The 13110-nt window shown below is 55.8% G+C and overlaps 1 protein-coding gene across 1 annotated transcript in view; it reads right to left on the bottom strand.

Moving 5' to 3' along the window:
• The window catches only part of LOC135278567 (uncharacterized), an 89775-nt gene that overhangs the window by 35772 nt on the left and 40893 nt on the right, over positions 1–13110 (bottom strand). Inside the window, exons 56-76 of the mRNA XM_064385142.1 lie at positions 12340–12599; positions 12152–12236; positions 11254–11331; positions 10642–10883; positions 10263–10546; positions 9871–10148; positions 8981–9579; positions 8053–8617; positions 7701–7900; positions 7217–7597; positions 6575–6861; positions 5901–6172; positions 4711–4782; positions 4099–4340; positions 3720–4003; positions 3328–3605; positions 2438–3036; positions 1519–2083; positions 1167–1366; positions 683–1063; positions 41–327 (exon numbers count right to left, since the gene is read on the bottom strand). Of these exons, the coding sequence (XP_064241212.1) occupies positions 41–327; positions 683–1063; positions 1167–1366; positions 1519–2083; positions 2438–3036; positions 3328–3605; positions 3720–4003; positions 4099–4340; positions 4711–4782; positions 5901–6172; positions 6575–6861; positions 7217–7597; positions 7701–7900; positions 8053–8617; positions 8981–9579; positions 9871–10148; positions 10263–10546; positions 10642–10883; positions 11254–11331; positions 12152–12236; positions 12340–12599 (6439 nt within the window). The remainder of the gene's footprint in view (positions 1–40; positions 328–682; positions 1064–1166; positions 1367–1518; positions 2084–2437; positions 3037–3327; positions 3606–3719; positions 4004–4098; positions 4341–4710; positions 4783–5900; positions 6173–6574; positions 6862–7216; positions 7598–7700; positions 7901–8052; positions 8618–8980; positions 9580–9870; positions 10149–10262; positions 10547–10641; positions 10884–11253; positions 11332–12151; positions 12237–12339; positions 12600–13110) is intronic.

The following is a 13110-nucleotide window of genomic DNA, read 5'->3' as shown; positions in this document are numbered from 1 at the left end:
CCCTTCTGTCCTTCATCTGCATGGTGGAACAAGGACTCACGGCCACTCTTCATCCGGCACCATCCAGCTGCTTCCAAAGTCGTTGAAGTCGGGTACAACCACCCCATCGGGTCGCATGAAGTCGTCCTGCTGGCTCCCAGTGTACGTCCCACACAGCCCACAGAGTTTGCCCTTGTACTGCTCAGACACCTTCACTAGGAGCTCATGGTCCCCATTGAACTGCAGCTGCAGGCCCAGCTTGGTAGAAACCCGCACATAGGAGCCGCTCAGGGAGATGGTCACACCGGGGGCAGGAGAAGCAGGCAGGGAGACCAGGGCACCGTTGATCTGGAGAAGGGGAGCAGAGGGAGACAGAAGCATTAAGAGGTGTCCTCCACTGAGAGGTCACTCTTCCTCAGCGGGGTAGTGCCCGCGAGCCAAAAGCACTGCTGGCATGAGAAACCCTGCCCAGGTGTACGAGGGTAGCAACAACTGTACCAACAGCACACTGAAAGCTCAGGAAAGTAACCAAGACTCTGTGTCTGCATGAGCAGCCACATATGGCCCCAAAGAGAGCCCCGCCAGGCTGTTCTGTGAGCACGCAGCAGGCTCAGGGAACAGGAAGCTCTCAGTGGACCCAGAGAGGTATTTCAAGAGTGTCCGGTGTGTTTGCTGTTCCCAGGTACCAAAATGAGAGGCTTACGTAGACTGCCTTGTGCTGGCGCAGTGCAATGTGGAGGCCTTCGAGGGACAGTGCCACAGAGTCCAGAGCTGTCCAGCTCTGGCTGCCGCGATGTTTGTTGCGGGTGGTGACACTGAAGCCAAGGGAGGAGTTGTCACAGCCTGTCACCGCTGTGTAGTTGCAGGAGCCCTGGAAGTGGTGGAGCTTCCCATCAAAGGTGCTGTAATGTGGGTCACCGTAGATGTGGCAGACGGCAGTGCTGGCTGGGTAACAGCCCCTCTGGCCATCCTGGATCTTGCAGACCTCGTCCTCGCCACAGGACAGGGCAGAGCAAACCATGTGGCCTTTGGCTTCACACTGGCACCGGCGAGTGCAGTTCTCATTGATGGAGGACTCCCCTTCCTGCAGGCAGGGAAACACCAAACCTCAGTGGATGAGGCAGGAAAGTACAGGCAGAGGAGTGGCCCGGCAGGGCTCGGCAAACCAGGCCAGGGTTTTCACTCACAGTGTAGTAGTTGCCCTCAAAGTGGCAGCCGCAGTTGTCCTCGGGCACACAGGTGTCTCCACTCAGGAGGAAGCCAGAGCTACACGCACAGCCCTCCACACAAGGCTTGGAGCAGTTCAGTGGGGCGTGTTGGTCAACACAGGTGGCAGGACAGCCCGTCATGCAGGGGTCATAGTAGCTGTTGGGAGGACACTGCAGGGCTGCAATGGCAAGGTGAAAATTAGGACCAGCAAGACTTGAACCATGGAAGGCCTCGAGGGAAGGGAAAAACCTAAGACACACATAGGCCAGAGGTTCAGAGCCAAGGTTGTGGCTCATTTCCCTTTCTGGCAATGGCAAGGCAGGTACTCACGGCAGAAGGTAGCATTCCTCCAGGGAAGCAGAGTCACACCAGCTGCCTGGCACGCGTCAGCATAGGCCTCCAGAGCAGCACACAGGAACTCCTGGCCACCATTCAGGGCACACAGGTCATACAAGCAGGTGTCAAAGTAGTCCTGGGGGTTGATGGTGCCGTGGCAGCTCTCAAAAGAGCTAGGCCTGGTGGTCAGGATGCCACAGAACTGGTCGGAGCGGTAGAGCTCCTCCTCTTCTGCACTGCAGGGTGGGGAGGGGACGGGCACACCGCAGGAGGGGTCACTGTCTGGGACCTGCCAGCTCTCCCCCAGAGCGTTGGAGTCTGCGGCTTGCTGCCCGTTGGGCATCATGTATTCATCATCTCTGCGGTTGTTGAAGTTGCCGCACATGCCACAGGTCAGGTTGAAGTAGGTGGTGGGCACCTTCACCTCCACCGAGTGGTCAGTGTCGTAGGACACTCGGAGGTAGAAGTCTGTCTCCAGGACGACGTAGCGACCGCTCTTGCTCACCGTGATGGCCCCTCCTGCTGCGCTCACCGGCAACGTCTGCTGCACGCTGTTCACCTACGGCACACACACCACCACAGTGGGCCCCGGGCCTGTTCCAGGCCTCCCTGGCTGCTCCTGCCCAGGGAAAGCAGCTGCCAGCCCAGGCATGGCCCAAATGGCTGCCTGGGATGTCCTTACACCCCTACACCACGGGGGCTCACAGAGCTGAGTGCTGGGTTCTGCACTGTGCTCAACATGGCTCTTGTTCCCCATTGGACTCTTCCTCCTCCAGCCCCTCCCAAAAGGGAAAACAAAGCAACCCAGTGCCTTTAGGAGAACCAACCCCCACCTGGTACGTGCCAGGTCCTGCCAGAAACAGCTGGCCCTGCCTTGCAACCGCACCATGCTCAAGCCACCCCCAGTGCCTACCAGCACGTGGCTCTTCTGCTGCTTGAGGATGACGATGCGCTGTCCGTACACCTCAACCATGACTTCGTGCACGTAGGACACTCGGGTGTTACCACGGTGCTCGTTCTTGGCCTCCACGTTGAAGTAGGGCAGGGAGGTGGTGTTGGAGCAGAGTTTGGCCAGGGTGTAGGTGCAGTTGCCCATGAAGCTGTGCGTCACCTTGTCAAAGGATTGGTAGTGGGGGTCTGAATGGACGTGGCAGATTCCATAGGAGCGTTCAAGGCACACAGGTTTCCCGTTCTGCACCCCACAGAACTGGCCCGCAGGGCAGGAGGCATTGAAGCACTGCACTTTGCTTCCCCGTGCGGGACAGGTGCACTTGGAGGAGCAGGTGTTGTCAGTCCAGAACTCCGAGCCCACGGGGTAGTGCTGCCCGTTGTGCCAGCAGCCGCACTGCTGGCTGGGCACGCAGCGGTCATTGTAGAGCAGGTACCCGCTGTCGCACACACAGCCCTCCACGCACGGCAGGCTGCAGGTGTTGGGAGCAGTTGGGTCAACACAAGTGGCAGGGCAGGCTGCAGCACAGGGTTCGTAGTGACTGTTGGCTGGACAAGCGATCGCTGCCAAAACAGATGACCCAACAAATTACGTGGAGAACAGAATACCCCTTTCTGCTGAACATCTCCTTTGAAAAAGTAGCTATCCCTATTTTCTCAATGGTCTCTGGCCCTACATGTGTTCTCAGTCCTACCCAATCAAAATGAAACAGAAAATGGTGCCTCTGATACTGATATCTACCTGTGTATCCCTACAGCCCACACGGAGAATAGTTGTTATTCCCCAGCTCACTCTTGCAATCCTGTCCTGTGTTTTCCTAGAGTACCGGCCCCAGGTACCCTGTCGGGACTTACGGCAGAAGGTTGCGTTCCTCCACGCAGGTATCTGGACACCGAGGGACTGGCAGGCATCTGCATAGGACTGCAAGCTCTTGCACAGGGTCTCACGGTCCAGCCCCAGCTCACACAGGTCATAGAAGCAGGTGTCAAAGTAGCTGCTGGGGCTCAGCAGAGCGTGGCACACCTGAAACGGGCCGCTGGTGTCCGTGAGGAGCCCACAGAAGTGGCTGCTGCCGATGAGCTGCTTGTCGGTCTCATTGCAGGCTGGGGTGGGCAGAGGTCCGGCTGAGCAGCTGTGGAAAGACAGGCAGAAGGGCCCCTGGGTCATTTGTGGCCTTGTCCTGGTGCCTCCTCCTCCTGCCCTCCTGCTGCAATGTGTCCCCAGGGCTACTGGGGGCCATACCCACCTGCTGTTGTTGGACACTTCCCAGCTGTTGCCCAGGCTGGTGGAGTCTGGCTCCATTGCCCCTTCTGGGTTCTGGAAGTCATCTGCTGCTATCCCGTTGTAGTTGCCACACATGCCACAAACCTTCTGCCCAAAGGTGCTTGGAAGCGTCACCTCCACCCGATGCTTCCCATCAAACTTGACTCTCAAGCCAAAGTCTGTCATGACCATGGTGTAGAAGCCACTGGACAAGACCTGCACGCCTGCGGATGGGCTGCAAGGCAGGATCTCTTCCACCCCATTGACCTGGAAGGACAGGAACCCAGACAGGATTGGAGCAGTCCATTTGGCCCAGTTCTCTCCGCTCACACTGCCCCACAGCATCTGCCCCTCAAGCTCACCGTCACCACTCCACCCTGTGCCAGCCTTATCCTCTGGTCAGCCACATCGACATCCACGTGTCGGACATAGGACACACGGGTGTTGCCTCCCCTGTGCTCGTTGGCCGCTTCCACGTTGAAGTAGGGCAGGGAGCTGTTGCTCTCACACAGCTTGGAGAGGGTGTAGGTGCAGGTGCCCATGAAATGGTGTAACTGCTTGTCAAAGGTGTGGTAGTGAGGGTCTCCTTCCACTACACAGGTGCCTGACAGTGGAAAGACCAGAGGAAACTTTCAGTTGAGCACATCCTACTGCCTCTTCTCTCCAGCTCACTTTCTCAAGCAGTATCTAGTGCATGACTGGTCCATTGGCTTTACGGACAAGCAGAGTTATTAGAGATCTATATCATGATGGTATTACTTTTTACAGACATACAGTTCAAAGCTACTGAAACGTCCTATTGTTAGAAGCACAGCTATCCCACACAATCTCTTAGAAAGGGAAGAGGATTCAATGCATGTCCAGTTATTGAGGGAAACTGAAGTAAAGCAAATAACAGTCCTTAAACACAAATGCACCGTGTTCCTGGTATGGGTTTTGAAGAGGACTCAGAACTCTATGAATAATAGCTGTACCTGAGGTTGTTCCAGGTGGCGTTGGTGTTGGTGTTGTACCATTAGGCAGCAGAGTAGGGGGTGTAGTGGGACCTATGGAGAGACAGAGGAAGAAGTGGCAAGTGTCAACATGAGCACCTGTTGTAAGCTGCTAATCCAGCCTTCCTCTAAAAGCAGACACATTGACCCAAGAGACCCAGGGCAGGGATGGCACAGTTATATCTCTGCAAAGATGCTATGTCCGGCAGCATAGCTGGGAGATAGGAGGAGACACACCTCCCTTCAGAACAGACCCTCTAAACCATGTCATGGGCCTTGGAGGAAGCAAAATGAAAAGTTGCAAGAAGCAGAATCAGAAGGGGATGGGTGGTGGCAGTACATGAGCTGGGTGTGGGTCTGCTTGGTGAGGTGGTGATTACAGGCTGTGTTGTGGTAGCTGGCAAGGAGACCGTGGGTGTTGGTGTCGATGGATCTAGCACAAGAGAGAGTTACAGGAGATGTGCACCAACAAGGGAGTTTTGTGGCAGACACCTGGTTTCCTCCTCACCCTTCTGAAGTACCCAACACCATGAGCAGACATAGCCAGGACAGGGATTGAGCAGTGTCATCTCAGGCAGACCTGTCCCACTCCATGGCTCTGCCATCTGCTTAGCTGGGTCCCAACAGCAGATAAAGCACTTCTGTACCTGTGGCCAGTGTCTTGTCTGTGGGCCTTGTAACACGTGAACTAAAAGAGTGACTGTGGGCATTGCCAGTGCCCCAGCCGCCCAGAGGAGAGTAGACTTGGGCACAGGGTGCATCAGCACCCTAAGACAACCTGTGCTCCTGCCTCTAGCACAGCTCTGCCTCTAGCATAGCCTGCCGCCTCAGTCAGTGACGTGTCCCAGGCTGCCGTGCCCTAAGCCATGCCTTGTACCTGCACAGGATCCTTTTACAAAGGAGACGTCCACTTAATGGAGGAAAGTAATGGAGATTTGGTCACAAAATGGGGATGTTACACAATTCCCAAAACACCCCAAACCATTGCAAACAAAGTGCAGAACAGGGTTTCCACCTGCCCAGAAGAACCTCCTGATGCAAGGGCAGGCCTACCAGAGTGACCAGTTATATGACAAATGGGAAAATCTGTGCCCCATGTACTGCCCCCATAACTGCCCCATTCCTTGTCCCTGAGATTCAAGGAAATCAAAGGTGGTCAACAGAAGGCTTACCACAGACAGTGCCAGCACTCCAGTCTCCCAGAGCAACGCCCGCCTCAGCACAGGCTGCAGCATAGGCCCCCAGGTCATTGCAGAGCTGCTCCGTGCTGCCACCCGTGGCACACTGGTCATAGACACAGCTCTCAAAGTATGTCTTGGGTGGCAGAACTGCATGGCATGGCTGGAAGGGGCCACCGAGGTGTGTGAGGATTGAACACTGCTGCTTAGCTGCCTCCTCTTCAGTAGAGGAGCAGGATGCAGGTGGGCTGATGGCTGGGTCACACCTACAAAGCAGACAAACAGCCCTGAGTTGCCTGCAGCCTGCTGACAGCAGCCACTGTATTTCCTGACCTCCTCCCAAGCCATAACCTCAGCTTCTGCAATCCTGATCCTGCACTAAGGCAGGCTCCCAATGCTGTCACTTGAAAGGCTGGAACACATGGCCCACAGGCACCATTGCCCTCCCTGGTTTCACGTGGACAGAAACACGCGACTGAGGTGCGATCCTAGCAGCTTAGGAAAAGCATCCTGCCCAGGCTCAGCCCACTCTCCCAGGGGGCAGGAAGCTGCTTCTTCTCCCTTGCCCCACGCTTGCCATCACCAACCCTCCCTCCTGATGTCCCTCACAGCTCCCCTCTCCCACAGTCCCTTCTGTCCTTCATCTGCATGGTGGAACAAGGACTCACGGCCACTCTTCATCCGGCACCATCCAGCTGCTTCCAAAGTCGTTGAAGTCGGGTACAACCACCCCATCGGGTCGCATGAAGTCGTCCTGCTGGCTCCCAGTGTACGTCCCACACAGCCCACAGAGTTTGCCCTTGTACTGCTCAGACACCTTCACTAGGAGCTCATGGTCCCCATTGAACTGCAGCTGCAGGCCCAGCTTGGTAGAAACCCGCACATAGGAGCCGCTCAGGGAGATGGTCACACCGGGGGCAGGAGAAGCAGGCAGGGAGACCAGGGCACCGTTGATCTGGAGAAGGGGAGCAGAGGGAGACAGAAGCATTAAGAGGTGTCCTCCACTGAGAGGTCACTCTTCCTCAGCGGGGTAGTGCCCGCGAGCCAAAAGCACTGCTGGCATGAGAAACCCTGCCCAGGTGTACGAGGGTAGCAACAACTGTACCAACAGCACACTGAAAGCTCAGGAAAGTAACCAAGACTCTGTGTCTGCATGAGCAGCCACATATGGCCCCAAAGAGAGCCCCGCCAGGCTGTTCTGTGAGCACGCAGCAGGCTCAGGGAACAGGAAGCTCTCAGTGGACCCAGAGAGGTATTTCAAGAGTGTCCGGTGTGTTTGCTGTTCCCAGGTACCAAAATGAGAGGCTTACGTAGACTGCCTTGTGCTGGCGCAGTGCAATGTGGAGGCCTTCGAGGGACAGTGCCACAGAGTCCAGAGCTGTCCAGCTCTGGCTGCCGCGATGTTTGTTGCGGGTGGTGACACTGAAGCCAAGGGAGGAGTTGTCACAGCCTGTCACCGCTGTGTAGTTGCAGGAGCCCTGGAAGTGGTGGAGCTTCCCATCAAAGGTGCTGTAATGTGGGTCACCGTAGATGTGGCAGACAGCAGTGCTGGCTGGGTAACAGCCCCTCTGGCCATCCTGGATCTTGCAGACCTCGTCCTCGCCACAGGACAGGGCAGAGCAAACCATGTGGCCTTTGGCTTCACACTGGCACCGGCGAGTGCAGTTCTCATTGATGGAGGACTCCCCTTCCTGCAGGCAGGGAAACACCAAACCTCAGTGGATGAGGCAGGAAAGTACAGGCAGAGGAGTGGCCTGGCAGGGCTCTGCAAACCAGGCCAGGGTTTTCACTCACAGTGTAGTAGTTGCCCTCAAAGTGGCAGCCGCAGTTGTCCTCGGGCACACAGGTGTCTCCACTCAGGAGGAAGCCAGAGCTACACGCACAGCCCTCCACACAAGGCTTGGAGCAGTTCAGTGGGGCGTGTTGGTCAACACAGGTGGCAGGACAGCCCGTCATGCAGGGGTCATAGTAGCTGTTGGGAGGACACTGCAGGGCTGCAATGGCAAGGTGAAAATTAGGACCAGCAAGACTTGAACCATGGAAGGCCTTGAGGGAAGGGAAAAACCTAAGACACACATTGGCCAGAGGTTCAGAGCCAAGGGTGTGGCTCATTTCCCTTTCTGGCAATGGCAAGGCAGGTACTCACGGCAGAAGGTAGCATTCCTCCAGGGAAGCAGAGTCACACCAGCTGCCTGGCACGCATCAGCATAGGCCTCCAGAGCAGCACACAGGAACTCCTGGCCACCATTCAGGGCACACAGGTCATACAAGCAGGTGTCAAAGTAGTCCTGGGGGTTGATGGTGCCGTGGCAGCTCTCAAAAGAGCTAGGCCTGGTGGTCAGGATGCCACAGAACTGGTCGGAGCGGTAGAGCTCCTCCTCTTCTGCACTGCAGGGTGGGGAGGGGACGGGCACACCGCAGGAGGGGTCACTGTCTGGGACCTGCCAGCTCTCCCCCAGAGCGTTGGAGTCTGCGGCTTGCTGCCCGTTGGGCATCATGTATTCATCATCTCTGCGGTTGTTGAAGTTGCCGCACATGCCACAGGTCAGGTTGAAGTAGGTGGTGGGCACCTTCACCTCCACCGAGTGGTCAGTGTCGTAGGACACTCGGAGGTAGAAGTCTGTCTCCAGGACGACGTAGCGACCGCTCTTGCTCACCGTGATGGCCCCTCCTGCTGCGCTCACCGGCAACGTCTGCCGCACGCTGTTCACCTACGGCACACACACCACCACAGTGGGCCCCGGGCCTGTTCCAGGCCTCCCTGGCTGCTCCTGCCCAGGGAAAGCAGCTGCCAGCCCAGGCATGGCCCAAATGGCTGCCTGGGATGTCCTTACACCCCTACACCACGGGGGCTCACAGAGCTGAGTGCTGGGTTCTGCACTGTGCTCAACATGGCTCTTGTTCCCCATTGGACTCTTCCTCCTCCAGCCCCTCCCAAAAGGGAAAACAAAGCAACCCAGTGCCTTTAGTGGAACCCACCCATGCCTGGGACTATTGGTACACCTCAGGCCCTGCCAGCAGCAGCCAGCCCTGCCTTGCATGCACACCCCACCTTAGCCACCCCCAGTGCCTACCAGCACGTGGCTCTTCTGCTGCTTGAGGATGACAATGCGCTGTCCGTACACCTCAACCATGACTTCGCGCACATAGGACACTTGGGTGTTGCCACGGTGCTCGTTCTTGGCCTCCACGTTGAAGTAGGGCAGGGAGGTGGTGTTGGAGCAGAGTTTGGCCAGGGTGTAGGTGCAGTTGCCCATGAAGTCGTGCGTCACCTTGTCAAAGGATTGGTAGTGAGGGTCCCCGTGGATGTGGCAGATGCCGTAGGAGTGTTCAAGGCACACAGGTTTCCCGTTCTGCACCCCACAGAACTGGCCCGCAGGGCAGGAGGCATTGAAGCACTGCACTTTGCTTCCCCGTGCGGGACAGGTGCACTTGGAGGAGCAGGTGTTGTCAGTCCAGAACTCCGAGCCCACGGGGTAGTGCTGCCCGTTGTGCCAGCAGCCGCACTGCTGGCTGGGCACGCAGCGGTCATTGTAGAGCAGGTACCCGCTGTCGCACACACAGCCCTCCACGCACGGCAGGCTGCAGGTGTTGGGAGCAGTTGGGTCAACACAAGTGGCAGGGCAGGCTGCAGCACAGGGTTCGTAGTGACTGTTGGCTGGACAAGCGATCGCTGCCAAAACAGATGAACCAACAAATTACGTGGAGAACAGAATACCCCTTTCTGCTGAACATCTCCTTTGAAAAAGTAGCTATCCCTATTTTCTCAATGGTCTCTGGCCCTACATGTGTTCTTGGTCCTACCCAATCAAAATGAAACAGAAAATGGTGCCTCTAATACTGATATCTACCTGTATATCCCTACAGCCCACATGGAGAATAGTTGTTATTCCCCAGCTCACTCTTGCAATCCTGTCCTGTGTTTTGCTAGAGTACCGGCCCCAGGTACCCTGTCGGGACTTACGGCAGAAGGTTGCGTTCCTCCACGCAGGTATCTGGACACCGAGGGACTGGCAGGCATCTGCATAGGACTGCAAGCTCTTGCACAGGGTCTCACGGTCCAGCCCCAGCTCACACAGGTCATAGAAGCAGGTGTCAAAGTAGCTGCTGGGGCTCAGCAGAGCGTGGCACACCTGAAACGGGCCGCTGGTGTCCGTGAGGAGCCCACAGAAGTGGCTGCTGCCGATGAGCTGCTTGTCGGTCTCATTGCAGGCTGGGGTGGGCAGAGGTCCGGCTGAGCAGCTGTGGAAAGACAGGCAGAAGGGCCCCTGGGTCATTTGTGGCCTTGTCCTGGTGCCTCCTCCTCCTGCCCTCCTGCTGCAATGTGTCCCCAGGGCTACTGGGGGCCATACCCACCTGCTGTTGTTGGACACTTCCCAGCTGTTGCCCAGGCTGGTGGAGTCTGGCTCCATTGCCCCTTCTGGGTTCTGGAAGTCATCTGCTGCTATCCCGTTGTAGTTGCCACACATGCCACAAACCTTCTGCCCAAAGGTGCTTGGAAGCGTCACCTCCACCCGATGCTTCCCATCAAACTTGACTCTCAAGCCAAAGTCTGTCATGACCATGGTGTAGAAGCCACTGGACAAGACCTGCACGTCTGCGGATGGGCTGCAAGGCAGGATCTCTTCCACCCCATTGACCTGGAAGGACAGGAACCCAGACAGGATTGGAGCAGTCCATTTGGCCCAGTTCTCTCCGCTCACACCGCCCCACAGCATCTGCCCCTCAAGCTCACCGTCACCACTCCACCCTGTGCCAGCCTTATCCTCTGGTCAGCCACATCGACATCCACGTGTCGGACATAGGACACACGGGTGTTGCCTCCCCTGTGCTCGTTGGCCGCTTCCACGTTGAAGTAGGGCAGGGAGCTGTTGCTCTCACACAGCTTGGAGAGGGTGTAGGTGCAGGTGCCCATGAAATGGTGTAACTGCTTGTCAAAGGTGTGGTAGTGAGGGTCTCCTTCCACTACACAGGTGCCTGACAGTGGAAAGACCAGAGGAAACTTTCAGTTGAGCACATCCTACTGCCTCTTCTCTCCAGCTCACTTTCTCAAGCAGTATCTAGTGCATGACTGGTCCATTGGCTTTACGGACAAGCAGAGTTATTAGAGATCTATATCATGATGGTATTACTTTTTACAGACATACAGTTCAAAGCTACTGAAACGTCCTATTTTTAGAAGCACAGCTATCCCACACAATCTCTTAGAAAGGGAAGAGGATTCAATGCATGTCTAGTTATTGAGGGAAACTGAAGTAAATCAAATAACAGCCCTTAAACACAAATGCACCGTGTTCCTAGTACGGGTTTTGAAGAGGACTCAGAACTCTATGAATAATAGCTGTACCTGAGGTTGTTCCAGGTGGCGTTGGTGTTGGTGTTGTACCATTAGGCAGCAGTGTAGGGGGTGTAGTAGGAAGTGGACCTATGGAGAGACAGAGGAAGAAGTGGCAAGTGTCAACATGAGCACCTGTTGTAAGCTGCTAATCCAGCCTTCCTCTAAAAGCAGACACATTGACCCAAGAGACCCAGGGCAGGGATGGCACTGTTATAGCTCTGCAAAGATGCTACGTCCAGCAGCAGAGCTGGGAGATAGGAGGAGACACACCTCCCTTCAGAACAGACCCTCCAAACCATGTCATGAGCCTTGGAGGAAGCAAAATGAAAAGTTGCAAAAAGCAGAATCAGAAGGGGATGGGAGGTGGCAGTACATGAGCTGGGTGTGGGTCTGCTTGGTGAGGTGGTGATTACAGGCTGTTTTGTGGTAGCTGGCAAGGAGACCGTGGGTGTTGGTGTCAATGGACCTAGCACAAGAGAGAATTAGAGGAGATGTGCACCAACAAGGGAGTTTTGTGGCAGACACCTGGTTTCCTCACCCTTCTGAAGTACCCAACACATTGAGCAGGCATAGCCAGGACAGGGATTGAGCAGTGTCATCTCAGGCAGACCTGTCCCACTCCATGGCTCTGCCGTCTGCTTAGCTGGGTCCCAACAGCAGATAAAGCACTTCTGTATCATTGGCCAGTATCTTGTCTGTGGGCCTTGTAACACGTGAACTAAAAGAGTGACTGTGGGCATTGCCAGTGCCCCAGCCGCCCAGAGGAGAGTAGACTTGGGCACAGGGTGCATCAGTGACCTAAGACAACCTGTGCTTCTGCCTCTAGCACAGCTCTGCCTCTAGCATAGCCTGCCGCCTCAGTCAGTGATGTGTCCCAGGATGCCGTGCTCTAAGCCATGCCTTGTACCTGCACAGGATCCGTTTACAATGGAGACATCATCCAATGCTATGTTGCTGCGCACATCTTCACCCCATTCTCCCTCCAGCAGAATCTAAGGAAAGGAATGGTTCCCAGCATTAGCTCCAGCTGCATGTGTGGAGAGCCACTAGAAAGCACAGTTCCTCTGAGGTGACAGTGAGAGCCTGTGGCCTTACCTGCATGTTTCCTGTCATGTTCACTGTGACCTCTCCCAAGTGCCACCTGTCTTCATGGTTCCCAACTTCTTTCCAGACCATCACTAGCTCATCATCCTTCTGCACGTACACCCGCAAGGCCATTGTTTGAGCAGTTCCGTACATGTGGTACCAGAAGCGGAAGCAGAGTGTTCCTTCCCAGCTGCACACTGGACTGACCAGTTGAGCCACAAAACCAGGGAGAGTATCATTACTGCCTTGCAGGAAGATGTAGTAGCCATCTGAAACAAAGCACGAGCCACACTGTCACAGGTCCATCAGAGCTACCCAAAGCAGCCAGGGACAAACCAAGCAGAGTCCTGAGAGCACCACAGGACTGCAGTTTCAGGCAGGCAAAATGAAGGGAGAGCAAACACACTTCCTTTGCAAGCTACCACCCTCCCCAAACCCAAGTGCCTTTATGAATGTGTTCTCAGGGCCATTGCAGATGTATGCTTTGGACTGGGACATGACAACACCGCCATAGTATTGTCACAGTCCTCACATGGCTCTGCAGATTTGGAGAAGCCTCATCTTTGCCTTCTGGAAAAGCCAGGATCTTGTAACAGAGTCACAGACTCATTTGTCTTCCTAAGAGACCGACAGGTCATCAAGCTGTGCATTGCATTCTCCCCTGCATGGCAGGTCCTCGCCTGCTCTGGGGGCAGCACAAACTGATTTCCAGGGCTGGAAATCCTCCCAGAGGAATCCTTTGTCCCTCAGGGGCACCGGACAAAGTCCTCTGGAGGAAGG

The sequence above is a fragment of the Passer domesticus genome, chromosome 11, assembly GCF_036417665.1.
Source record: "Passer domesticus isolate bPasDom1 chromosome 11, bPasDom1.hap1, whole genome shotgun sequence".
Lineage (NCBI taxonomy): Eukaryota > Metazoa > Chordata > Aves > Passeriformes > Passeridae > Passer > Passer domesticus.
Note: the sequence above shows the minus strand (reverse complement) of the source record. Positions and strands in the feature narration are given on the sequence as shown.